Source organism: Aulonocara sp. 'chitande type north' Nkhata Bay, linkage group LG16 (assembly GCF_057382095.1).
Source record: "Aulonocara sp. 'chitande type north' Nkhata Bay isolate Kocher_YH1m ecotype deep benthic linkage group LG16, A_spYH_male_GT1.1, whole genome shotgun sequence".
Lineage (NCBI taxonomy): Eukaryota > Metazoa > Chordata > Actinopteri > Cichliformes > Cichlidae > Aulonocara > Aulonocara sp. 'chitande type north' Nkhata Bay.
Window position 1 is genome coordinate 41067388 of NC_141359.1, and position 27013 is coordinate 41094400.

Consider the following 27013-nt stretch of genomic DNA (forward strand, 5'->3'; position numbering starts at 1 on the left):
CTGGCATCTTCACGCAGCTGTCGGGCTGTGCGGGGACGACAGTGATCCAGATCACATCAGCCCTGCGGCTGGCACTGAGCGCGCTCAGTCCCGCTCCTCCTCACACACACCCGAGGCCTCATTTATCGACCGCTCAGCTGTGCACACCAAAGCTCCCACGCTCACAGGGACTCTTCATCATCACTGTTGCATTAAACATGTCAGGAGCTGGAGTTTACCTGTGTCCGTCAGCTGATCGAGGTTACTTCCTGTCTCAGGTGCGAGGCTGACGCAGGAAGTGGTGACAGGTTGTTAATGAGCCTGATAACAACCACAGACTGTACATAAAAGATGGATGAGGTGAGCCGTCAGCTGTTGTGTGAACGTCTGATTGTTCCTTCACCTGTCGACACATTAGAGTCTGTTTCTACTGACAGTGGAAAACGCCAGTCACATGATTCACAGCAGAGGTTTTCAGCGGCTGACCAGAACCAGGCCGGCAGCGACACCGCGTTTCCCACAGCTCAGCAATCAAACCTGTGACCTCTGACCTCACAGATGAGGGCCGAAGCTCAGCGATCTGAGGAGCCTCGCTCTGACCTCTCGTGTTCAGTCTGGGTCTGTGACCCCGGTCTGGACACCGTTCAGAGGTCGGCTCCTGCGTGTTCAAACCCCGCCCTTGTCGTCAGACACAGCAGCATGGCGTCCTGATGTGATCGGTGCTGATGGTGTCAGAGCAGATGAGCGTCAGGACGCGGCTCTGTAATAAGCTGCGGGAATATTCATGACACGCTCGCTCTGCCCGCGGAACTGATGACATATGGCATGCCAACATGCCGAACATCGCCCACCATCAACCATTAGTGGGCGAGTCCTCGAAGGTGACGGCGCCATGCCGACCTCGTTAGAGACACGACAGCCAGAACAGAGTCACTACGTACATTTACACCACAGAAGAAGAGCGTCAGTCCTGAGGCGTTCACTGTCTGCTTTCACATCAGGTTTTTACACTTCCTCCGGCGTGATTAGTTCGCGATCACCAGATCGTCGCAGGTGAAGGTTCACGAGTCAAAACTCAGCCCACCGCCATCGATGTCACGGCCATGTTTCAGGCTTTAAAAGCAAAGATGTGTTTTCACGCCGTTTCTCATCCTGTTCCAGGGCGGGAGCCTCGTCTGGGGTCTGTTCAGGTTGTTTCTGCGGTTCAGAATAAACCCGACTTAAATTTTCTTTAAACCTTTGACGCTCCGCCCCTCAAGGAATTTCCAGGACCAACACCTGGGCCAGGTTTGGGTGTTGATCACATGACCAGAACAGTTTTTACAAGACAATGTTTGGCAGTGATGATGGTGTCATCCAATCAGGAAGCAGTGGCCTCCGCGGCTCTCAAACAGCATGTGTGACATGAGCACAGCGCCTCACTCACGTACGGCGGCTGGTTTTTGGTTTTACTGAATTTAAAAGTGAAGCGTCTCTGCCACCGATCAATCGGCTCAATAACGGCGGTTCTGCTAGAGGCTGCGTGACGGTTCAGAAATGACTTCAAATAAATAAACGTTTGTTTTTCTTATTTGTCTCAGTGTTTTGGCATAAATGGGCTTCCATACCTGAATAACAACACAACGTGTGATCGTGTTAATTCTGATTTTATGTCATGTTTATCAATAACAAACGAGTCCATTTCAAACATATCAGAAAAGTTTTACAGCATCTTCAGCAGAACCACAAACAAACTTCAGAATCCTGGACCAGGTCCAGGATCAGGACTAGGACCCAGAGTTAAACCAGGATCAAGACCAGGACCTGGTCCAGTCTGATCAGTCCTGTGGAGGAAGAATTGGCCTCTTTGTGGGTCCAGCACAGAACTCCTCCAAGAACCCAGTCTGAGGAGACCAGAACGAGTCCAGACTCGTGGGCTCAGAGTTGGCTCTCATGCTGAGCTCAGTGGCGCCGCAGGTCAGACGCGATGGCGGCAGCGGTGTGTTCAGGGACACGGGGCTGACAACAAATCCTGGAAACGCGGCTTCAGGGCGGCCCAGGAGTAGGCCGAGGTGTCCACCTGCAGAATCAGAACCACATGCTGACGGAGGAGGTCGTCACCGCACGACACAGTTAATCGGTTAAATGCCGTTACCTTGACGATATGTCTACGGGCAACGTCGGGCTTCCTGCAGAGTCCCTGCAGCCGCTTACAGAGCTGCTCAGGTGTGGAGTACAGGTACTGTGCTGCATTAGAGAACAAGTAGTAGTTTAGGTGTGCTCCTTTAAGGACAGCAGAAGAAGAAGCTGCAGAGACACAGGTGTGCTCACCTGGAAATATCTCGGGGTAAACGAGCGCCTTCGGACACAGAGGGAAGCAGCCGCAATGCACCGCCTCCAACCTGCAACACATTCAACACGTGACTCACCTGAGAGCCAATGAGAGAGCAGAGCATTCTGCACACCTGTACCAGCTACCATTACCTGAGAGTCCTGACCAATGAGAAACCAGGAATAAACAGAACTGACTTCCCCTCAGTTATCACCTTACAGAGGCTTTTATTTTGTTAAAATAAACTTGTACTTTCCCCCCTTCTATCTACATGCAGGCATTTATTTTGTTGAGTTTCCTGTTCAGTCAGCAGGTCTGAGTGATTAAGTAGCACTCTGCCTGTTAGCATGCTAACACTAGCGTGCACTATCGCCCCCTCGGACGGCGCTCTTCTTCTTCTCTGCTGTAATTGGTGCAGGATTCTTTAGCAGAGGAACTTTTGACCATGTGGTCATGTGACTGCCTTGATGTGACTCACTGATCAATAACCTGATCATTAACAATCAGTGCAGAGGCGAGCTGCTGCCTGAGAGTTCAGCTGCTCTGACGCGATTGATCAATAATGTGATCGCTAATGACCCGATCATTACTGCTGTGAACAGTCTGAACATTAGCTGGATTCCTCGGTGCTGCAGAGTCCTCGTGTGTGCTCGTTTCTCTCATCTGGGATCAATAGAGCTGACATGAATCAGGTGAACATCACACGGATGCTCCGAACTGTCTGATTGGCTGATTCGGGCTGACTGAAGTCACACCTGCAGGACTCTGCTGGACTCTGGACGCTTTCAAAGAGTCCTTGATGTGACACCTGAGTGAAGACTCTGAGGCCTGGGAGGGATGCAGAGACTCTCAGATCAGGACTGCACCGACCGCTGCGACGCCTGCAGTGGAATCAAACGCACCCCGAACAGCAGCAGCTCACGCTGAATTATTAAAGGACACAAACTCAGACATGACCACTAAATAACAGCAGCAGGACATGGTCCGCCAAAATAAAAGCTTCCTTCATACAATGTACAGCAGCGGTCCCCAACCCCCGGGCCTCGGACCGGTACCGGTCCGTGAGTCGTTTGACACCGGGCTGTGAGAGTTGAGGCTCAGGTGTGAAATGTATAGTTTTCAGGGTTTTTATCGGTTTTCAGCGTTATTTTGTTATCGTTTTTATCGTTAACTCGATTTCCTGGGTCTTTTCACGTGTGTTATGAATACTTTTCTTTTTTTTGGTACCGGTACTAGTTTTATTTTGATGTATTTATCCGCAACACCTTAAAGGCCGATCCATGAAAATATTGTCGGGCATAAACCGGTCCGTGGCGCAAAAAAGGTTGGAGACCGCTGATGTACAGCCCGTCAAAATAACAGAAGGATGCGGCCCACCAAAATAAAAGCTTGATCATGCAGTCCATCAAAATGACAGAAGGACACAGCCCGCCAAAATAACAGGACGCAGCTCACCAAAATAAAAGTTTCTTCATACAGCCTACAGCCCATCAAAATAACAGCACCAGGACACGGCCTGCCAAAATAAAAGCTTCATCATACAGCTGGTCAAAACAACAGTATTAGGACACAGTTCACCAAAATAAGAGCTTCATCATAAAAGTGTCTGCAAATGTCAACAAAATAAAAGCCTCAGCTTTTACACTGTGTGGTCACACTCACATTATAATTAAACTATGGTTTTATTCTGTCTATAGGAACTTCCTGCTGCAGAACACCAGAGAGTAAATCTGTATAAAGGCGCATGAGATCAACCCTGGCGCAGGTAAAACAGGTGACTCACATGGCGACGCCGAAGAACTCGTGATTGGCAGTGGAGACAACAACATCAGCCTCACACAGAACCCTCAGGTAGTCCTCCTTAGAGGGGAGGAAACCCCAGTTCAAGATGTGGGAGTCCAGGAGGAGTCTGGAGGAGGAGAAGATCTCTGCAGTAGGAGGAGAGGAAGGAGGAGAAGGTTATAAACAGAATGAAATAACTTGCAGATATTGTGTGTGTGTGTGTGTGTGTGTGTGCGCGTGTCACAATCAATACTGTGACCCTCTTAGCCAATCAGAGTCGATTAGAGTCGTCCTAATGGGATTAAATTCAGTGCTCATGAAGCTGATTTAAAGGCTGCTCTAAAACTTTAATATCACACACACACACAATCACATCATCAGCTGATGATACAATCCGTTAGAAACACAGGGGCAGCAGTGACCTTTGACCCTTAGAAGATGGTTCAACTGCCGCCTGAGAACCAGTGAGAGGAGGAGCTGCTGGACTCCTCGAGCTTGGTTCTGCTGGAGGTTAAAAGGGAGTTTTTCCTTCCCGCGTGTGTGTGTGCGTGTATTTGTGTGTGTACCGGGCACGTCGGTGAAGGTCTCTCCGAGCACGGACAGGTGGAAGTCGAGTCCTCGCTCCTTCAGTCTGAGCAGAGTGCTGAAGAACAGCTCAGGGTTTTTATCATGCTCCCTGCACGCACGCACGCACGCACACACACACACACACGCGCGCGCACACACACACACACACACACACACACACACACACACACACACTTTAATACATGTATGTGAAGTCTGAAGGTGGTCAGGTGGCTGTGATGTCAGAGGTCAGCAGTGCTTGGGACAAGCCAACAGAAGAACACGCCCAGCTGCTGTTTGCTTCCTGTTTCCTGCATGTAGGTGACTTTCTGTGTGGCGTCAGGTGTTGGTGGTCGTCTCCACCTGATCCTCTGCTTACACAGTGAAGGTCAAACAGCAGCCGCAGCGGCAACAATGATCTCCTCAGATGACAAGCAAGCAGATTATTCCTTCCATTCGCAGCTCGTTCCGGCCGGCCGCAGATAATTCCCTCATTTCCCGCAAACCTTTCACTCCTTCAGCGAGCCTCCAATCCTCCTCCCCGAGCATCGCCGTGACGGGGAGGACCGAGAGTTACCATCCCCGCCTTCTCGGTCTGAGAGCGTAATTAACAGGATCAACCTCACAGCCACCAGAACCCTCAAATTCATCCACACAGGAAGCTGCAGCGTCCGCCATCAGCCCGAAAACTGATCGCAATCATCCTGATCACCTACCAATAATGCTCCAGTCACCAATCAGGTCTCACACTGATGATGTCATACATCTATAAGCTACCAGAAACATGCCACCTGTCACATGAAACTGATCCATCAATCACAGCAATCTTCAAATTTCACAATAAAATCTATACAGACTCAATACTGCTGACAGATTTACAAAGTAAAAGCTCAGTTAGATAGTTCATACTGTCAAGACTTTCACAGTAAGAGTCAGTTATAGAAAGCAGGGTGATTTGTTTTTCAAAATAAAAGGCCTTAGTTAGAGAACGTTACAATAGTGAAGTCAATTATTTTATCAGATAATAAAATATAAATAAAATCACCATTTACCATTTAGTTACAGGAATTTAGCAGGCTGATTTAAAGCATAATTTCAAAATAAAAGCCCCATTTGCTGACAGTCTGTTTTCAGTTTTTTGTGTGCATGCTCAGTGAAGGGCCAAGAGCTCATTAATATTCATCGAGCTCCAGCACCGTGTTCACCTGGAAGCCCCCCCCTCAGCAGTAAGAGGCTGTAATCTGAGGATCGGGGCCAGGCTCAGATTAAAGCCTGATGAGCTGCAGCTTCAATCAGAGATTAACAGGAAATCCTTGTCGCCGCAGCCGTAATCCATCTGTGTTTGTGCCACCACAGCAGCTTACAGCACGCCGCTTTGTCACCGATACAACGCAAGGTGAGGTGCACACGCCGACGCTCACCATCAGCCTCACACTGCAACACGTCATGTTTACAAGCCTCCACCTGCTGTAACTGTAGTCTGATTACTTCATGATGATAGAGGATTTGTGTTTTAATGAAAGTGAACTTGCAGCCTCACGCTGTGAAACTTTGAGTTTTTATACGTCTTCATTAACATTTCACTCACTCAACCTGACAAACAGCAGGAAACTGTCTCAAAGCTTCAAAATAAAAGCTGAAGATTCTGTGAAATTACCTGTTTTTTACTTTCAAAATAAAAGCTTTCCTTTCAATATAACAGAACTTTTCATAATAAAATAAAATAAATGACAGGGACTAGAAAGAGAGAGCAGATTTCTCCTGTTTTGGCTTCCCTTCATTGGCTTCCTGTTAAATCCAGAATTCAAAATCCTGCTCCTCACATACAAGGTCTTAAATAATCAGGCCCCATCTTATCTTAATGACCTTGTAGTACCATATCACCCTATTAGAGCACTTCGCTCTCGCTCTGCAGGCCTACTTGTTGTTCCTAGAGTATTTAAAAGTAGAATGGGAGGCAGAGCCTTCAGTTTTCAGGCCCCTCTTCTGTGGAACCAGCTTCCAGTTTGGATTCAGGAGACAGACACTATCTCTACTTTCAAGATTAGGCTTCAAACTTTCCTTTTTGCTAAAGCATATAGTTAGGGCTGGACCAGGTGACCCTGAATCCTCCCTTAGTTATGCTGCAATAGATGTAGGCTGCCGGGGGATTCCCATGATGCACTGGGTGTTTCTTCGTCACTCACTATGTGTTAACAGACCTCTCTGCATTGAATCATACCTGCTATTAACCTCCGTCTCTCTTCCACAGCATGTCTTTATCCTGTCTTCCTTCTCTCACCCCAACCAATCACAGCAGATGGCCCCGCCCATCCCTGAGCCTGGTTCTGCTGGATAATAATAATAATAATAATAATATGTAATAATGTGTATGTGTTAGTCCCCATAGGGAAATTACTCCTCTGCATTTAACCCATTCAGCCAGTGAAGCAGTGGGCAGCCACCAGTGCCGTGCCCGGGGAGCAGTGTGTAGGGACGGTACCTTGCTCAGGGGTACCTCAGGGTAGCCGTTCAGTGGAGTCGAAACCCCCGACCTTCCGATCATGGGGCAACCACTTTACCTACTGAGCTATCCCTGCCATTGCCAGAGGTTTCTTCCTGTTAAAAGGGAGTTTTTCCTTTCCACTGTCTCCAAAGTACTTGCTCATAGGGGGTCATATGATCACAATGACTTTACAATATAAAGCACCTTGAGGCGACAGTTGTTTTCATTTGGCGCTGTAGAAATAAAAGTGCATTGAATTAAAATGACAGCTTTATTCGAGGTTTGTTTTCTTAGGTTTATTGTGGCAGTTTAGCTCAGGTCTGATGTTCTGATTATTTTACAGCTGATATAAAAGTCTCATTCTGGTTTCATTTTCAAAGTAAAAATAGTAAAATCTTTTATTCTGAAATGTGTTTTATTTTGTTTTGCTGCCTTGGTTTAAAAGAGTTTTCAAAAGAGTTTTCAAAGTAAAGGCTTCAGACTGAACTCACCACCTGTGAGGCCACACGATGTGCAAAGGATTCACCTGGCTGGCCACGCCCCCCTCCGCAGGCTGCTCACACCTGTCGGGTCACAAACTGATGTGAGACAAAACTCTTTGAGTCTTTGAGTTTTACCAGGGATGGATTTGTACCGTGGCGTATCTTCATCGTGAGCTCTGCTCTGCTGCTCGCCCTGCAACATGATATCATCAACACGAGACTGCTCAGTAGGCCGCTGCAGGAGTTTGTGTTTAGGCAAGAACCTGAAAAAGAAAGAAAAACAGGAAATGAGTGGAGACTGCAGCGCACTCAGAGCAGGTACATGTCCACCACAGAGATAGAAACTTCAGACCCGTTAGCATCAGGAGCTAACGGGTCCTGCTGTCACATCAACAACGGTCTTCTCCCCTGATGAGCCGCAGCCGCTGTGAGTCATCAACCAATCAGACACATTTAGAGCTGGAAGCCCCTCCCCTAAGATTTAGAAAACAGTGACCCATAGTGGGGACTGTCAAAGGTGACATCACTTCCTCTGAGCATGCTGCTTGCTCTGTTACTGTTCTGAGATCCTGCAGAGGCTCCAGGAAAGCTTACGTGGGAACACGGGGGAGGGGCGGGAGGGAGAGGGGGAGGGGGGTGTCTGGAGGTTGTTTCCTCCTCCCCACAGAGCTGGACGGCCTCTCAGTGGAGTTTCTGCCTCTAAGGCTTCTGGGAAAACTTGATTCAATAATCCATTTTATAAATTAGATGTTTGACTGGAGACAATAAAAACATGAGCGGGGGGGGGGGGGGGGGGTGTAATTATGTTATTGATAAATGTGCAGTGATCAGGACGATGACCTCACCTCTGAGTCTGATTAAACACGAAGGAATGAAGGTCAAAAATCACTGTGGCGCATTTACTTTATTACCAATAATCACAGCGCCAAACACACACCGACTTCACCTCAGCCCAGAGCGCCAAACACACACCGACTTCACCTCAGCCCAGAGCGCCAAACGCACACCGACTTCACCTCGGCCCAGAGGACCAAACGCACACCGACTTCATCCCAGCCCAGAGCGGCAAACGCACACCGACTCTGCAGTCACACTGACAGCTGATCCTCAGATTCTGCTCTGTCACAGTGCATGGCTGCGTGCAGGTTTTCTACACCTGAGCTCAAAGACTCAGAGACTGTGGTCCTTTTACTGCGTGATCATCATGAACACAACAGCTGCTGTCAGTGATCCCCGATGTATCGCAGTGTTTGGATCTCTGTAATAGGGGTGGGTTTAAAAAAAATAGATTTTCCGATTAAAATCAATTTTAGCTTGGAAAAAAAAATAAATAAATTATTGATTCATTAAATCCTCAATTTTTGAATATAAATGAATTTTATCAGCAAGTCCAGAATCTCAGTTTGAAGCTCACAAAACTATTTCAACAACAACCAAACAGCTAAAACAGCAAATGAGAGCAGATACACGGATTCGGCACAAAGACGTAAACACAAAGCGCGGACCCGACGCATCAGAATCTGTGAGCTGTCGGCTTTCTCGCACAGACACGCCGTCGGGGCTGAAAGCCGACAGCTCACAGATTCTGATGCAACAGGTGTCGCGACTCTCCAAACAAAATCCACTGAACCAGCAGCAAAAGAAGATCCACACTACGCTTCACATTTGATAAACATCGTCATGAATTCCCTGACTTTGCTGTTTTTCCTTCCACCACGATAAATCACACTTCCTGCACAGCTCTCTCTCTCAGTGCACTCAGAGAACAATTTCCCATCACAAATCTCTGTTTTCTTCATTGCTCATTACGCACCAGTCTGCTGTTGTGTTCACTGCTGTCGGCCTCCAACAATAAAGCCTCATTTCTGCTGTTCAAACTGAAGAAACTTTTTCTCAGATTACAAACTCTCAGCTGTGTCTAATCAAACCTCTGTGACTTATATCTGCTGCACTTCAGCAGCATCAGGTAATGTTTACATGTCGATTCATGGTTGTATTTTAAGGTTATCTGCTATAAAAAAGTCAGACCAGGAACATGTCCTTCATGTTTTTCTGTTTTATCCTCAGTTACTTTGTTGCCATGATGCCAGGTCTCTCTTGAAAATGAGATTTTTAACCTGGATAAATAAAGGACTAATACTTTGACACAAAGGCCTCTGCTGTGATGCTCACACCTCTGAAGTCTCACAGTGTCAGCTTTGATTTATACATAGATATAAAATATGGATATGTGCTGATAAATGATGAGAATTATAATATTTCTGACTGCGTCCAAACTGAAATCAGTGACAATATTGTGATTAGAGCAGGGCGATATGACCAAAAATATTTATCACGATATACATTTGAAAATCTGCGATAACGACATAACTGACGATATAATTGACACGAGACAAAATACTTTACAACTCCACAACTTTATTAGTGCAAAAAACTCATCAATGTATTTGCACTTAAACAAGCAGCTGTTTCTTATGTGCATTAAAGTTATATAAAAATTAGAGATGGACCGATCCAATATTACGTATCGGTATCGGTCCGATACTGACCTAAATTACTGGATCGGATATCGGAGAAAAATAAAAAATGTAATCGATCCATTAAATATCACGAAAGCACCTCACAAAACTTGCAACACGCCGTAACTCACCTCAGAACGTTAGCACGTCGGAGCAGTATGCATCACGTGATAGAGCGGCTGTGGCATGCGGGACCTGTCGGTGGTCTGGATAGCATGTGGAGCTTCGCTAGCAACCCGGCATTTCATCTCCAACAAAGTTATCCCGAGAGAAGTAAAGCAAGTGTGTAAGTCCATCTCTGAATGTTTGTAAAGCATTCCTGCGTTAAGCTTAACAAGCGATATATGGAGCGACTGCCTCTTCTTGCTGCTACTTCAATCATGAAACTGCTTAACGATCAGCTGATCGGCTTTTCTGTCACGAGTCCATGTCTCTAGTTTGCTTTTGGCCCACTTTGCACCAGAAAGAGGAAACCAGCGGCTGAACAACAGCAGCACGTTTAAGCTTGATCAGCTGTTGTTAGAATGTATTTAATATTACTTTCTACTCGAGGATCTTTTTCTACGTAGCTGACGGCTGTAACTGTGCAGGGGCGGATCTAGCAAAGTTTAGCCAGGGGGGCCGATAGGGCATTAACAGGGAAAAGGGGGCACAAAGACATACTTTTCTTTCTTATTCTCATTTAAAATGTCTCGCTTTTAATAAATAATTATCTGACACCCAAAGTTTTAATTTGATGTAAAATGAATAGAAGTCAATTACTGTACATAGTGACTATTAAGTCTAATATACCCTAGTAAGCTATAGTACTTTTTCCTTTGAGAAGGTACCATCTGTGCAGTCTGCAATTTTGTTGAAGAAAGATGTTGAATCTATTTAATATTTCTTGAAAAATAATTGATTTCTGTGCATTTTTTTTCACACTGCATCAAATTAAGGTTGATTACGTCGATTAAGCATCATGAGGTGGAGCGTGAGGGGTGGTTCCCTATTTTTTATTTATTTATTTTTGTTGTTGCTGGGAGTTGGAACCCTATTAGTTAGGTTGCTTAATATTTACGCTAAGTACTCTTTAAAATACCAGAATAGTGAGGATGGTGTAGGTTTAAGTTTATTAGATTGATCAGTATTGCTGAACTATGAAATATTTTTTTTGTATACAGGTATAACAGAATAGCTTTAGTGTAGTTGTTGTTTTAAACTTGAGTATGAACTTATACAAAATGCAGCAAAATTTTTAAAAAACAGTTTTGTTGATTAAAAAACACTATATCGGATTCATATCGGTATCGGCAGATATCCAAATTTATGATATCGGTATCGGACATAAAAAAGTGGTATCGTGCCATCTCTAATAAAAATGTAACAGTGCAAATTCCTCGCTGACAGTTTAACCAAAAGGCATTTCCAGTGGAAACTGGCCGACATATCCTCAGCATAACCATGTATAATATCCACAAACCTTAAAAAGAGGTCATACACACATAATACGGTAACATTATGTTGAAGCACAGTACGTATCACTCCGCGAGGCTCCGCCTACGATAGCCGTAATGCTCCGACAATCCATCACGCGGTGCGGCTTCGTAGCTTAGCAAAGTCGTACTGAAACATTTGACAGATTTTCGAGCGCCGTGCACATAAAATCGTTTCCAGGTCAGTAAACACAACCAGAGTTCATACATAAGGCACACGGGATTATAAGGGGCTCTGTCGACTTTCAGAAAAATCAAAGGATTGGTTTTAAGTGCGCCGTATTTTCCAAACACGGTAATAACGACGGCCCGCTAGCGTGCGCTACCAAAAATAGTGCTTTGTTGTGTATCTGATGGACGAAAGCTAAACCAGTTCCACACCACTGAAGCTGCAGCATTTTTACAAACCAGTTCTGCTTCATCCGTTTCATTCAACGATCCGCTTTCGCTCTTCTCGTTCTGCGTTGCCGCCATGTGCGTATGTAAACAAAGGCACAGCGCATGCGGATTTTACCCATATTCTATCGCCATATTTCATTTTCCTATCGTGGCCCAAAATTACACTGGTATTACCGTGAACGGTATGATATGGCCCAGCCCTAATCGTGATGTCTTAATTCTATATGACTTTAGTATTGATTAATATCAGAGTATCGACTTTTTGGACAGCTTCAGTGGGTGCAGGCAGAGGCCGAGGCTGCAGGAGGAAGAGGAGGACGCGTCAGAGACCTTCGTTGGTCTGTTGTCGTTCTCCACTCAGTGAGTTTGACCTGCAGGAGGTGACAGCCACTATGAAAGCAGACAAAGCTTAGAAGACCAAACACTGCGGGCAGGAGGACACCTGCTGCTCACGTGATGCGCTCATTGATCCTCCTCGACGTGATGGATGCTCCGTCTGTGCACCGCCGCAAGTCAATCACTATCCAATTACACGAGTCCACCTGTCAGAGCCGCCTGATGGATGGAGACCACAAACACCACACTGCACGCGCTCCAACAAGCAGCGGCATCCTTCTTGTGCCATAGGAAAGAACGAGGAACACCTGCCAGCTAATGAGCTAAAGCAGCGCTGTGATTGGTCTCAGAGGGGAGCTGTGCTCAGGTGTGCTCAGAGGCAGCTGTACTGTTTCTTCGCTCTCACACATTCTCGGAGCGAGTTGACCGAGAACATGATGATTGTCATCTGTTTATTTTATGAAAGCAGAGTAAGCAGAGTTTAAATGTTATAGGTCATTACAGTGAAATGAAGATTTCATGGAGCTCTCTGCTTCCTCCTCAGTCTAAGCGTTAACACTCCTGTTTCCTGTGTTGAGCATGGCGGAGGAGGACGTGGAGGATGGCGGCCGTGTCATCACTTCCTCACAGTGTGAGGGCGGAGCATGAGACACATGAGACACTGCAGAGCAGACGTCCTCATCACGACAGGGTGATTAGTGACAGTGTTTCAGATCATGGAAGTAAAGTAACCAGTAGTATATCAAACATCTGTATCCTGGAGTAACTAAGTAATGTACTGCATTACTTTAACTCTTTGGAGTATAATTGGCTGTTTCTGACCTCTAAATTTCACCTTTAAAAACGGTTTCCTCGCCTTGTTTGTTGTCAGTCTTTTCAGCACAAGCTCAGGTCTGAATTTACTGACTGTATCAACACAGCTCATCTACAAATCAGGCAAAAACATCAAATCTGAGTAGAAAAAGGATACTGTAACAAACACAAACATGTTTAACGAATCATTTGCATAACTTGAAATGTAAATAGAAATTATACATTTTAGTAACCTATGCACACGATTTGTAAACAGCAAAGTTATTCAAACTATTTACAGAACAATCCGGAGTTAGGGGACTGCAGGTTTGCCGTGTACTGACCTGCTGACATCAGGAAACTGGAGCGGGAAGTTCAGGACCACACACTTGGGCCTGATGAGGCAGTCCAAGTCTTTGGGGCGATGGTCTGGGATCTTGTTCATGAAGGAGGGGATGGATGACAGGAAGGAGTCCATGTTGAAGCGGGAGTTGAAGACCACGACATCTGCCACCAGGCTGGTGTCGCGCACACACACACACACACACACACACACACACACACACACGAGACAGAGGACATGAAGCTCCATCACTGAAGGCCACGCTCTGCAGTTTACCTGAGATTCAGGTCACCTGTCTGAAACAAGCTGCTGTAGCTCCTCCCACTTTAAGACAACTAAACTCTGATTGGCTGCCCTCACATATAAATTATTCACTTATAGTGTGTAGCCGTGTCTGCACCTGGAGCTTTTGACCTATACACACCTGTGTAACGTGAACTTTGACCTGAGGTCAGAGCTTCGTCCTGGAACAGGTACACCTGTGTTTACGTCCTGAAGTTCAGACTAACTCTGAGGAAAACCTGGGCAGGAGTGTAAGGACCCACTGTCTGCAGGTTTACATAGGTCACGTTTAAGCTTCAGGTGAACATGAAGACACGCCTCCATGCAGTGATCCAGATCAGATACATTAGTTTGGACTGAGGCTTTGCGGGGAGGCGTGCGGACACCGCTGGGCACGGGCCAATCAGACATCTGCTAACGATCCCAGCTGTGTTATTTGATGGCACTGTAACCACGTTAGAGGAGACGGAGCGGCTCGGCTTATTGACGAGCTGCCCGCAGATCAACAACAATCAGTTTTCTGCCGCTCGTTACTGTCCCGCCGCTGATTAATGAACACTACAGCCCCCGCAATTAACCAATCGCATCCCAGCAGCTCATTAACCAATCACACACTGCCTTACCAAGGCAAACTAGAGCACAGCGCATCAATCAGCTAATAATCAATAATCAGTTTACGGGCTGGATGCTGGCAGTACGAACATCAGAGTAGCCATTACTCAGACAGCTGACAGGAAGCTGATCGGCAGCTTTCTGTGGCACACCGCCAGCTCCAGACCAGCTGACTCGCTCCAATGACGGTAGTTACCGGAGCACATGGTTTCTGCTGCTGTCTGCGTGCATCGCCCTCACAGCCTAATGGTGTCATAGCCCACACCCTGGACCCAGCAGTACCTTCTGGTTAGGCTCTACAAACGCAGCACGACATGGACTCCCCCACCCGTACAAACACACTCACCATGAGAGCACCTGGTTGTAGCCGTACTGGAAGTCCCTGTCCTGGTGTCGGCGGACCGGATAAAGTAGCTGGTTCTCGTGGAAGTACAGAACCTTCTTGAGCCGGGCCAGATCCGGTCTGAGAGCCGCCAGCTCACACAGGCTGAGGACGGAGCTGCTGAAGAGGAGCCTGCAGAGAGAGGAGACAATGAAGGAGGTGCAGACAGCGTGTCAGCAGCTCAGCTGATCATCTCAGAACACTGAGAATTCCTCAGTGAACTGCAGAGCCGACGCCTGCTTCCTGCTTCGAGCAGGTGATAGTGTAAGGCCGGAGGAGGAGCTCCTTCTCCTGGGCTGCACTGATGGAGAGGGCCAGTAAGCGTTCAGGGCTCACATGGATGCTTGAGTGATGGTTCGTGGCTTTGCTGAGTAATGTCAGAGTGGGTTTTCAAAATAAAAGTCCCTGCTTCTTTCATGCTCTGGGAGGGGGGGGACACACACACACAGACATGTCCTCATACAGTTGGTGACAGCGTCTAACCCACACAGAGAGATCAGAGGCCGGTGGCTCGTCACACCTCAGTGTTTTGAAGGAGTAGGAGGTCAAAGGTCAGCGTGGTGAGATGGTGACTCTTTGCTCCGAGGATGAGTCAGAGCGTTGTCCCTGTAAGAACGGTGGTATTGATCTGCACTCTCTGATGTGATCAGATATGAATCAGCAGCTTGTCAGAGTGGCGGTTTCAGGTCGCTGTGATCCCTGCCTGCTTACGGTGAATCGCTGTGGACACGTCAGACAGAGAGTTTGGGATGTGATGACATCTGTAGACACGTCTGTATGAAACGCTGTGGAACCATCTGCCTCCACAGATTAGACGGGCCTCTGTTTTTAAATGTCTTCACCCTGAGAGAAGATGGCTTTCAGTTGACAGGATGTTGTTTTTTTTAATGTAGAGCTTATTCTTTTGCTGTTTCGTTGTATCTGCTGTTCTTATGTCCTGTGCTGGCTGTTTTACAGTGCTTTATAAATAAAGTTGGATTGGAACTCGAAGCTCTGTTTGCTGCTGCAGTCACTGATGACATCCCCTAAATGTTGAGCTGAGCGCCCGACCAGCCCGAGCTCCACAGGATGCTAAAGGTGTTAGAAACAAACGCTCAAACTAGCCCTTGTGAGACTGCAAAGCATACTGGTTGGTTTGTTGGAACGGCCTGCTGAGCGGATGTGTAGCTAGCTGCTACCAGCACAAGGACAAAGTTGCTGATGTTGGTCACATGGACTTTATCAGAACAAATCACATGACACTTAATCTGAGCGTGCTCATTAAAGAGGTTCCACGAGGCAGGGTTCCTCAGGGTTCCGTCTGCGGTCCTCTGCTCTTTCTGACGCAGCTTACATTTCCAGCCTCGGTGAAGTTAGTGTGAATGCTTGAAAAGCATTCACAGTATTGTTCTTCAAATCTTTATTTTGAATGGCGATTCTGCTATTTCTGCTAATGCGGGCTATGAATTTTGGTGCTCATAACTTCTATTCTTTTTGAGATATGGAATTTTTTTTGCAATATTTTTTGCCCATTTCTGCCATATTATCAGTGGCCTCACTGATTTTCCTTGCCGGGTTGACCTGTTTTTTTTTTTTGCTCAGTGAGATGAGCATCCGTTCTCAGACTGGGAGGCCCGGGTTGAAATCCCGCTTATGGCAACATTTCTTTCAGTTCACAGTTAAACTTTTTTAACTCTTTTCAGCAGAAATTCTGCTCATTCACCTCTTTTCAGCGCAATGTTCTGCTTCTTTCCATCTTTTCTGCAGAAATTCTTCTCATTCAACTCTTTTCAGCAAAATTTTCAGCTTTTTCACCTCTTATCAGCACAAATCTCAGCTGTTTTCAGAAAAAAACTCTTGAGCAGAAATTCGGCTGATTCACCCCTTTTCTGCAAAGTTTTTAGCCTTTTCACCTCTTATCAGCACAATTCTCAGCCACTTCTGCTCATTTCAGCAGAATTGTCAGTCTCTCCAACTCTTCTTTGTGAGAATGAGTTTGGCTCAGTGAGATGAGTAGCCGCCTTGAGACCAGAAGGGCCAGGTTCGAATCCTGCTCAGGGCAACGTATTTTTCAAATTTCAACTTTTTCAGCTTTTTTCAGCAGACATCTTCAGCGTTAAGGCATCCACACAGCATTTTCACAGGAAATGCAAATTTTTCTAGTTCTAGTTGCTTCTGTACGTTAACTACTCCCACAATTTTTGTGCTATTTTCACCGTTCAAACTTTAAACTATTCTGCTATTTCTGGAGATGGGTGCTATGACTTTTGGTAGTTATAGCTATTATACTTAAAATATTAAGCTTTTTGTGCAATTTTTTGTCCCATCAAAATGAATGGGAAATTTCCGCAATTCTGCTAAAACTTGCTCGTTTTTAAAACTTTACTTCCTCATACTTTCACGTAGAAACGCCATTCACACTTTAAAATGTTCACAAATTATTGGGCTATTCATGTATGATTCAGCTTTTTCATGTCTGTTACCGTTTTCATCTTATCCCTCTTTAAGTTTTGAGTTTCATCTTTGTGATTTTTCAGAAAATACATGCGTTGTTATGGTTGCTATGCAGTTGGCTTTGAGTGGGCCATTTGTCCTTTTTCCATCTTCTCTTCATGTCCAAACAACTTGCTACTTGCTCAATTTTCCCTCAACCCCCACAAATTATACATCAAAACATAGGTATTTTTGTTGGCTTTCAGAAAATGTCACTATCATTGTTGTGGGAGTTACAGAATTTTGGCAAATCTCCTCAGAGCAACACAAAGTTTCATGCTTTTTTTTCACCCGTTTCAGAGTTTATAATGGGTGTGTATGGGACGGAATGTTGGTGCTAGAGTGAGACAGCTCAACTGCTAGAGTGAGAGGAGCGAAAAAATTAATCTTGAAATCTTCTCTTTAAACTGCTGCTGTGTCCACAGCGTTTGCTCTACAGGTATGATTTTACCCTCAAAATGTAGCCATCGCTGTCCTCTTTCATCCAATGTGTTTATTATTGTAATAGGTGTTATGGTTCTGTCATAAATGTCACCAATGCACAGCCTCCTCCCTCCAACTCTTCCATAGACTAATGTTAAAATGGCTCAGAAGGTTCGTTTGAAAATCAGAAGTACAGGCTGTCTTTACACTGTCGTCACGCCCATATAATAAACTCCACAGGCATGAAAACTGAGAATTCAGTAGACTAGACATTGCTGGTGCTCACGGTGAAAGAATTTTGTCAATACGACGTGTACTTTTGATTTGGGAACGATTTGTTGCTGACTTTTCTGTTTATTTTAAGCAGCAGAAGTGAGGCGCATGTCTGTGTGCGTGTGTATGGAGCCATTGGGTGCAGTCACTATAGCAACCAGGCTCACACCTGCTTAACGAGCTCTCTCTCACTCTGCCAAGATTCATCTTAAACATGTCTCTTTCAACTGCTGCTGTGTCCACAGTGTTTGCTCTACAGCCATCATTTTACCCTCAACGTCGCGATCATTGTTCTCTTTCCAATAGCATGTCTTTCAAAGCTCAGAGATGTAAACTTTTTATACTGTGTGGATCCAAGTGGAGGGATCACATTTTAGTCATTCTGTGATTTAACCCTTTAAAGCCGGTCGGAGCGGACACGCTCCATTTTGCGTAACTATTTTTAAATCCCGGTAGCACTGCAACCACATAAGCTAGCGCAATAATTTTTTTTGCATATGAAACCAGAGGAGTTGTACTTACATCTTATGCCATCAGCTTGTTCTAGGTCACAGTTTCCTTCCACATATAGCTTTGCAAAAACTGCATAAAAAGCACTTGCAGCAACAAAAACATAATATTCCAGAAACACGCTTTGCCGATCCGATCAGCTGTTCGTAACACTTCCTACGTCCATCAGCGTGAACTATCACATGACCGCATGACCTGCCCGAAACCGGAAGTGACGTAATTTTGCGGAAATGTAGTTTTTTACCATCGTGGCCTTATGAGCCTATACTTGTGTTTTTAAAAGTTATGTTTGACTGTATGACTTTCTGTGTCGTTTCTGGGATGCTGAGGACTCATATTGCACTGCTGGAAATATTTTTATTTTGATGCATATGCTGTTATTTTGCAAATTTGCACTGTAATATATTTTTTCGTTTTTCCTGCAGTATATGAAAATTGGTGTATCTCAAAATAAAACTATGAAGACACTCAAAATAAATTTCCTTTGGTGGGAAACTAGTTTGTGCAACTTTTTTGTATTTACAGTTTTGAGGGATAAGCCTCTTAAATTTCTCTAACTAGAAATATGTTATTTTTTTGTAGTTTATTGCACTTTTTTGCAATTTATGTAATTACTATGCACTTAATGCAGACATATTATTAAAATTTGGGCTATAATGGTTGTATTGATGTATAGCAACTTGAAATGCTCCAAAAAAATGGCTCCACAGCATGTAAAAATATACTATAAGCTCTGGCGGACTTGGTTCTATGGTAGGTCTTAAAGGGTTAAAGAATATGAACTTCATATCATAATATTCATTCAGATGTTTTCTGACTCTAAAATTTTCTTTTCCCATTACTTAAGTTTTTCTAATTCACATTTAAACATTTTCAGCTATTTTCCAACTTCTGCTGTGTGAACATCAGCTTTCAAAAGTTCTGAACTTTGGTTTTCAGGTGAAAATTTCTGTATTTTTCATCTCATTCAAAATTTTTAACTTGAAATTCAGCAATTAATTAATTTCAGTGCATATATTGAGATTTCAGCATTCACACTGCAGTTTCTTCAGAAAATGCACTTTCTAGTTTTACCTGTTTTTACCCTGCAGGGACCACAGCCGCTGATTAATTCCTAATCTGAGTCATTACATGTACTGATGGAGTTCCCCGAGCCTCCCTCCTCCGCATCCACAGCTGATGCAGTGCAGCTTCTTCTCTGATCCTCAGGCTCATCCTCATGGCCGTCACCAGGTAAGTCTTTGCTCATGCAGCAGCGAGGCCTCTGAGACCTCCCTCTAAATGTCTGTGTTGTCTGTGTGTTGACTCTCGTTTGGTGATGTCAGTGGTTAATGGACAGTTGTGCTCAGAGTTAACGAGGTGAGGAGTTCAGGTGGGGACAGTTTATTAGTTACATGCAGGTTTAAACCACAGCCACCCCACAGTGAGGGTTAAAGTGTGGATTGTGTTACCTGTCTGGGTCTCACCTGTATGACGGGCAGGCGGGGATGGTCTGGCTGAAGTAGAGCGCCGCTGTTCTTGCCCTCCAGTGCCATTTTTTGGCAGGTAGCGTGAAGACGGAGCAGCCCGCGATGTTTTCCTTCAACAGGTCCATAAGCTGTTTGTGCGAGCCGCCATAAAACGCCTCCACCAGCAGGATGCGGGGAGGCGGGGTCTCCTGTGCGGGAGGCGGGGTCTCCTGTAAGGGCAGATGAGAGCTGTTACTCACAGATGGAGTCATATACTCTTCATACACTCTTCAGAGTCATGAAACACCTGAGCGTCAGTGAATCAGGTTCGGTCAGGTGCGACAGGTGCACGCTCAGCGTCTGTGTGCAGCCACCCCCACACGCTCCATATAAGGACACATGTGCACCGGGCTGTCACAGCAGGAAATCAGGAGGGTTTGAACTGTCAGAGGGGAAAGTGGAAAAGCTTAAACAGTGGAGCTGGAATAGGCTCTGCCCTAGGGCTGCACGATTTTGCATAAAATGAGAATCACGATTTTTTGGCTTAGAATTGAGATCACGATTCTCTCACGATTTTCTTTTCCAGTATAAATATTTATTGCACTTATTAACTGCACATCAACTTCGTAACAGTTGAAACTGAACATAAAAACAACAAATGTCTCACGTTTTGTTGTTGCTGCAAAATGTTGTACTGCTTGAAATTCCGTCTCCACCGTTGCTCGACGCTGCGTGTACAGAGCAGGTAGTGCAACAATAGAAAAATAGTTGCGGGACGGCACTGTGTAGCGTTTGTCTAGGGTGTTGATCGTTTTCCTAAATCCCTCGTTTTGCACAGTGTTGATGGAGCCATATCTTTGGTCAGGTGATAAGTGATAGCCTCCGTAATGTCTTTGTGCCTGCGGGAGGTCGACGGGTATAGGGAAGCGCTGTATAAGGTTCCCGTTATTGATGTTTGGGTGGTTGACCGGGACGGATTTTCTCCTGTCACTTTCTCGTCATCCCTGACGTGCTCTCCGTTGTTTTTTCCTGCTAATTTTAGCATCACACGGCAGCTTCTGTATCACGTGGTATAAGGCTCCGCCCTTGTCATTTATTGAGCAGGAAGAGTGAGCGCTTGTTTTCATGCAGATTACGTCCCGGATCAAAATGCGGTACAATTGTCGTCTTTTTTTTCTTTTCTTTTTTTTTTTTAAATCGTTGTCATTTGGAAATGAGATCGCACATAAGTATGAATCGAGATCGCAATTTTCTAACGATTAACCGTGCAGCCCTACTCTGCCCCCAAGACCCTGATTACCTGTTGCTCAGGTGTATTAAAGCAGCTGGACAGTTGTTAGAGTGTATCTCTGTTGTGACTGAAAGCTGCTTGTCAGCGTTTGTGTGTGATGATGCTCAGGTGTGTGACGTCACCCGGGACTCCAATCTCACACACACACAGCAACACACACACACACACACACACACACACACACAGCAACACACACACACACAGTGTGTATCACTGTTTACAAACCATGAATGACTCATACCAACATGATCATTATGATCAATAACACTGATGTTTATTATCACTGTGATCATTACTGCCATGCGTGTTGTGACGCAGCACTGCAGTGTGAGGTCGGTGCGTCAGGCCCATTGATGGTCCATCGATCATATTGATCACAGCGATACAGGAGTGCGATGGCTTTGTGAGCGTGCATGCAGGCTGGTGGAGCTGATGGAGTTTTCCTGCTCATCACTTGGACGGAGCAGAAGTTTTGCACCAATCTGCTGACACGCGAGCTGAACCGATCACACGGGCTGCTGCGCCGGAGCAGATATGGAGGAGATGGCGGGGCGCTGCGGGGCGATTAGCTGCCGCTGCATTGTTGTTGCTGTCGTTGTGTTGTGTGCGCTCGCAGCTCATCCCTCAGCACAATGCGTGCTGATGGATCCATTATGGAGTTTACGCAACAGCGGCTTCCGCTGAATCCCCTGCCCATGATTTCCAGTCCGCCTCCATTTAGCTGCCCACAAAGCACTCAGCGCGCCCGCACACGCTCAATCAGTCCATATCACCGGGCATGGCGCGGCAATCAGCGCCACCAATGAGCCGATTTAATGCAGACAAATCTGAGCATAATGCCGGCCGTTATTCTGAAAGCAACTTCCTGTCTAATACAGTCGGAGGACCCCGCGACCTTCAGAGCAGCCGGGCCCACACACACAGCAGGAACCCAGAAACCGAAAGCGCTCTACCCGAAGCGCCGCTTCCTGTCAAACATCTGTTCATTCAGAAATCAGACAACAATCAGCCTGATGTCATCAGTGTTTCCATGTTTACGTCACACGAGCTTAAACCTCTTCTCTGAACTTTCCACAGCTTCCTGTCATCGTCTCCGAGCTGCTGATCAGGAGCACCGACCTCTTCAGGCCCTGGGACCACATGTTTGACCACCCCCTCCCCACAAACCTTCAGATTCCTGATCATCATTAATAACAATGTTATTTACAAAAACAAAGATGTTGCTTTTGTCTTGCTGTGCTGACCTCTCACACTGAGTTCTGGGCCCTCACCAGGCCCTGAGCCAGAGGTTGGAAACACCAGATTAGAGCAGGGCGATATGACCAAAAATATTTATCACGATATACATTTGAAAATTTGCGATAACGATATAACTGACACGAGACAAAATACTTTACAACTCCACAACTTTATTAGTGCAAAAAAAAAAAAAAACCATCAATGTATTTTCACTTAAACAAGCAGCTGTTTTATGTGAATTATAAAAATGTAACAGTGCAAATTCCTCGCTGACAGTTTAACCAAAAGGCATTTCCAGTGGAAACTGGCCGACATATCCTCAGCATAACCATGTATAATATCCACAAAACTTACAGGGGTTATACACACACAATACGGTAATATTATGTTGAAGCACAGTACGTATCACTCCGCGAGGCTCCGCCTACGATAGCCGTAATGCTCCGACAATCCATCAAGCGGTGCGGCTTCGTAGCTTAGCAAAGTCGTACTGAAACATTTGACAGATTTTCGAGCGCCGTGCACATAAAATAGTTTCGAGGTCAGTAAACACAACCAGAGTTCATACATAAGGCACACGGGGTTATAAGGGGCTCTGTCGACTTTCAGAAAAATCAAAGGATTGATTTTAAGTGTGCCATCCTTTCCAAAAAACACCATAATAACGACGGCCCGCTAGCATGCGCTACCAAAAATAGTGCTTTGTTGTGTGTCTGACAGACGAAAGCTAAACCAGCTCCACACCAGTGAAGCTGCAGCATTTTTACAAACCAGTTCTGCTTCATCTGTTTCATTCAACGATTTGCTTTCACCGCCATGCTTTTTCCGACGTGTGCGTACGAAAACAAAGGCACTGCGCATGCGCGTTTTACCCATATTCTATCGCGATATTTCATTTTTCTATCGTTGCCCAAAATTACACCGGTATTACCGTGAACGGTATGATATGGCCCAGCCCTACACCAGATTATTTAAGTTTGTTTTTGATCAAATGAATCTGCACAAACAGACAATAAAAAATGACTGAATCATGAATGAAGCGATGGTGTTGTTTCAATTGTTTTAAATAAAGTTTATTTCTACTTTTCAGTTATGTGTGCACGAACCTCGAAACTGTCAGGGACCCTCGTTTACTTTACTCGACCTCTCGTCACCTTTCACAGTAAAAGCAGGTTCAAAGAAATTGGACTGTTTTCATGTTTGTGTCTGATCACATTACCTGATTTTCAATCAGTAAATAAATGATTCCATCAGTGATGTGAAAATAAATGAATGTTCTTAGAGACATTTCAACCCCAAGGCTGACACACACACACACAGACTGCTATTAATGAAAACAGGAAGTAGAATCAGGTCTGTGGTGCAGTGGTGAGATTTAATAAAGATCAGAGAGGAAATTCACATCCTCACACCGGGACCGGTCGATCAGACTGATTACCGATCAGTGCTCAATGAAGCCGGGTTTGAGGGGCACGTAGATGAGGCCAGAGCGCCGGACGGCGAGGCAGGAAGCGTGTCAGTAGACGTGAGCTGGATGGTTCCACCGTGGAGCCAGCGGGGGATTCCAGCTCACACTCATCTCACCTAAACACCTTTCCTCCCACTGCGCCTGGAAGCTGCCGACTCACTTGAAACAAAGGGTTAATGCGAGCGGCGTTCCCCGTAGGGAATCCCCCCGCAGCCTGATGGAAACAGCATGCCGCAGAACCACGGTGTGGGCGGAGCCCCGACAGCCTCAGCATGCAGCGGCCGGACCGGTCAGGATCAGGCAGGCCAGCCTCCACCCTGCCATGACGGACAGAGCTCCATCTACAACCACAGATGCCCATCGCCCAAAGCTTTCAGGAGCCCTGCTACGAGGTTTCAAGACGAGCACTGGCATCACGGCGAGGGGCGTGTCTGACTGCGAAACCGCACACTCACTGGCTAATCTGTGGAGCTTCTTCTCCAGCAGCTCCCTGATGAGTCGATAATCTCCACGACCATGAAGACAGAGGCGAAGCATCACTTTTGCTCTAAACCTGCCCCTCCGCCTCCACCCTCAGCCAGCAGTCCAAACCCACAGAGGTGACCTGTGCTGAGCTCCGACCTCACCACCTGCTGCACGCCTGAGCGTGCTCCTCCTCGGCCCTGCAGAGCAACTCGGATCGCGTCTGATAGCAAAGGTCACGACCCCTGGGGTCATATCGGACTGAGACATGAACCAATCACGTTTGTTTTTTTCCTCTCATTATTAAACCCTCAGCATGGACAGTACTGTGCCAAAGTCTTGAGCCACCCCTCGTGTCTTTATACTTTGCGTGTGCCATGCTGAGGCCTGTTGGAGGACAATAATGTGATGACAGTCCCAGTAGCACTGCACCCGCCCCCATCTGCACTGTAAATGTCACTGTGGGGTTTTCCTGCTCAGCCCACAGTGACTCTGCACTAACTGATGTACAGAGGATCTCCACGGAGCCTGCCTCACTCTCACCAACACTAAACTAAAACTACAGAGAGGTGATGGTCGCGTTTAGCGACACTGTGGGCGTCTTTAAGTCTTTTCATAAATCTGCCTCTGACACATGCCCTCCTTACAATAATCATTAAAAACACCAAAACCAGCAGTGAAACCAATAAAAACCAGAGTGAAACATCAAACCCACTGTGGAAATTCACCGAAACTAATGAATGAGTGGAATGAATGTAACGGCTCACTCCAGTTCTCTGATCTGTCTCAGTGTTCCTGTTTAATGTTTGGATGTTTAGAATCAAATATTATTCTATGTGGTTATTTTGCAGTATTGTGAAATTCATCCGTAAACCATTCCCAGTCTGTCACTGCTTGTTTTGCCGTTCAACGTTTTTTATTCAACTCTGATGTATTTATGTTGCACTAAATCCCAACATCAGTTGCCTCACAGTGCTTTCTACTGTGAGGTACAGACCCCACAATAATGCTGTCAGGCCCCTGTGAGCAGGCACTTGACAACAGTGGGGAGTAAAAACTCGCTTTGATAGGAAGTTTACTGTGGAGCTGGGAAGTAAAAACCCACTGTGATCTGAGATGGGATGACCTGAACATGATGCTGGACACTGATGGGGTGGAAATAAGAACACCTGGACCTCACAGGTGGAGGAGCTGTACCTGAGTAACGCCAGCAGGTACATGTTTCTTACTGAAAATGAAAACACACCTGAGACACCCCAGAGCCTTCACCTGTCACCTGTCACTAGTGCACCCATCAGCTGATTCATCCACAGACTGGTTTCTCAGAGCAAACACCTGCACAGGTATCCATCGCCTGTACCTCAGTGTGCGTCTGAGCGCAGGTACGGTGTTTGTTGGTGGTGAGTGCAATGACCCAAACACTCTCCCACGCACCGAGTCAGGGCTCTGTCTACGTCCTGGAGTAGCACTGTTTCTAGGCTTCTCCGTCCAGCTCCGTTAGCACCGTTAGCATCGTTAGCTCTAAAAGCGTATCACCAGGACTCAGTTAGCTGATAGCGGCTAACAGTTAGCTGATAGCGGCTAACAGCTAGCCGCAATCAGGTAGCTCTCCTTCCCCGGTGCAAAGTCCGCTCCTCCCCCACACTCCCCGCCACTGGCAGCCGGCAGGAGGACCGGAGTACCCGCCGGTGTGCTTCCACCGAGGACCCTCATACGAACGGCCAGTTCACCGACAGCGGGACACTCACCTCTGACAGCATCTCCCGGATCATAGCAGAATACGCACGGTCTGACGTCATCACGTCGGTTTAGCCGAGCAGCTCTTCCCGCCTTTTCTTCTGAGTGGAAAAAATAGTTAAATGTAAATTAAAGTCCATCCATTCACTTCCGCTTATCCTTTTCAGGGTCACGGGGGTGCTGGAGCCTATCCCAGCTGTCAAGGGGCGAGAGGCGGGGTACACCCTGGACAGGTCGCCAGTCTTTAGTCTGTCGCAGGGCTAAAATTTTAAAGTCAGAGGTTAAAAACTGCAGTTTAAAGAGTATTACACACTCAGAGACACCAGCCTGTGGTTTTAGTACGCAGTAAAGTATCAGCAGTACTGCTACTACCGCAGTAATACTGCATTAGTATAGTTAGCAGCAGGCGGGGATTTACAGTAATTTAATCCAAGTTTAATTATTATGTGAATAAACTTGAGCCATCGGGGTAACTTTGTGCTGAACATTTGGGGGGTCAAGATCTCTGTCTAAATAAATAAATAAATCTGGGTAAATTCCCAGATGATTAAACATGCAACTATTTTGCTGGGAATTCCTGAAATGAGTAAAGAAAATCAACAGCCTATTTATGCAAAATAATTCATAATTTTATTGGGGGGGTTATATTGGTTGGGTCTGATTATTGGGGGGGTCATAATCCCCCTAACCTCCCTGGAAACTACGCCCCTGCCTGAGACTCACCTGAACACACCAGCATGTGTGACCAGGTGCTATCTTACCTGGACAACAGCTTCTGTTCACGCCCAAATTTTCACACAAGTTACAGAGGACACTCACGCCTGTTGTCCTGGGGACAGATGTGGCTACATTTTTGATAATCAGCAGCTTTAAGAAGCAGGCAGCAGGTCACCTGGTTAACCTTTGACCCTGATGGTGTGGCTGAAAAATGGAACGATGGCTCA

At 46.0% G+C, this 27013-nt stretch overlaps 1 protein-coding gene across 3 annotated transcripts; it reads right to left on the bottom strand.

Moving 5' to 3' along the window:
- On the bottom strand, positions 1 to 26232 carry qtman (queuosine-tRNA mannosyltransferase). Of its 3 annotated transcripts, XR_015125455.1 has the most exons (12): positions 26081 to 26232; positions 19891 to 20102; positions 14711 to 14878; positions 13472 to 13645; positions 7759 to 7869; positions 7616 to 7687; positions 4639 to 4748; positions 4074 to 4218; positions 3746 to 3806; positions 2290 to 2360; positions 2114 to 2205; positions 1 to 2038 (listed from the first exon to the last, which is right to left on the bottom strand). XR_015125455.1 is itself a non-coding variant. In XM_086267415.1 (11 exons), the coding sequence occupies exons 2-11, from the start codon at positions 20016 to 20018 to the stop codon at positions 1964 to 1966; spliced, it is 1146 nt and encodes a 381-aa protein (XP_086123541.1). In that variant the 5' UTR covers positions 20019 to 20102; positions 25767 to 25977; the 3' UTR covers positions 4 to 1963. The 3 variants fall into 3 exon arrangements, 2 of the variants coding, with proteins under 2 accessions (XP_086123541.1, XP_086123540.1); XM_086267415.1 differs by lacking the exons at positions 3746 to 3806; positions 26081 to 26232 and adding an exon at positions 25767 to 25977 and having other exon boundaries at positions 4 to 2038; XM_086267414.1 differs by lacking the exon at positions 3746 to 3806 and having other exon boundaries at positions 32 to 2038.
- Positions 26233 to 27013: the final 781 nt, after the last annotated feature.

Coding starts and splice junctions, on each gene's coding strand:
- qtman (XM_086267414.1), bottom strand. CDS start 26,131: ATGACGTCAGACCGTGCGTATTCTGCTATGATCCGGGAGATGCTGTCA. Junction 20,103..26,080: donor TCCGGGAGATGCTGTCAGAG/GTGAGTGTCCCG, acceptor CTGCCCTTACAG/GAGACCCCGCCTCCCGCACA. Junction 4,219..4,638: donor GACCTTCACCGACGTGCCCG/GTACACACACAA, acceptor CTCCTACTGCAG/AGATCTTCTCCTCCTCCAGA.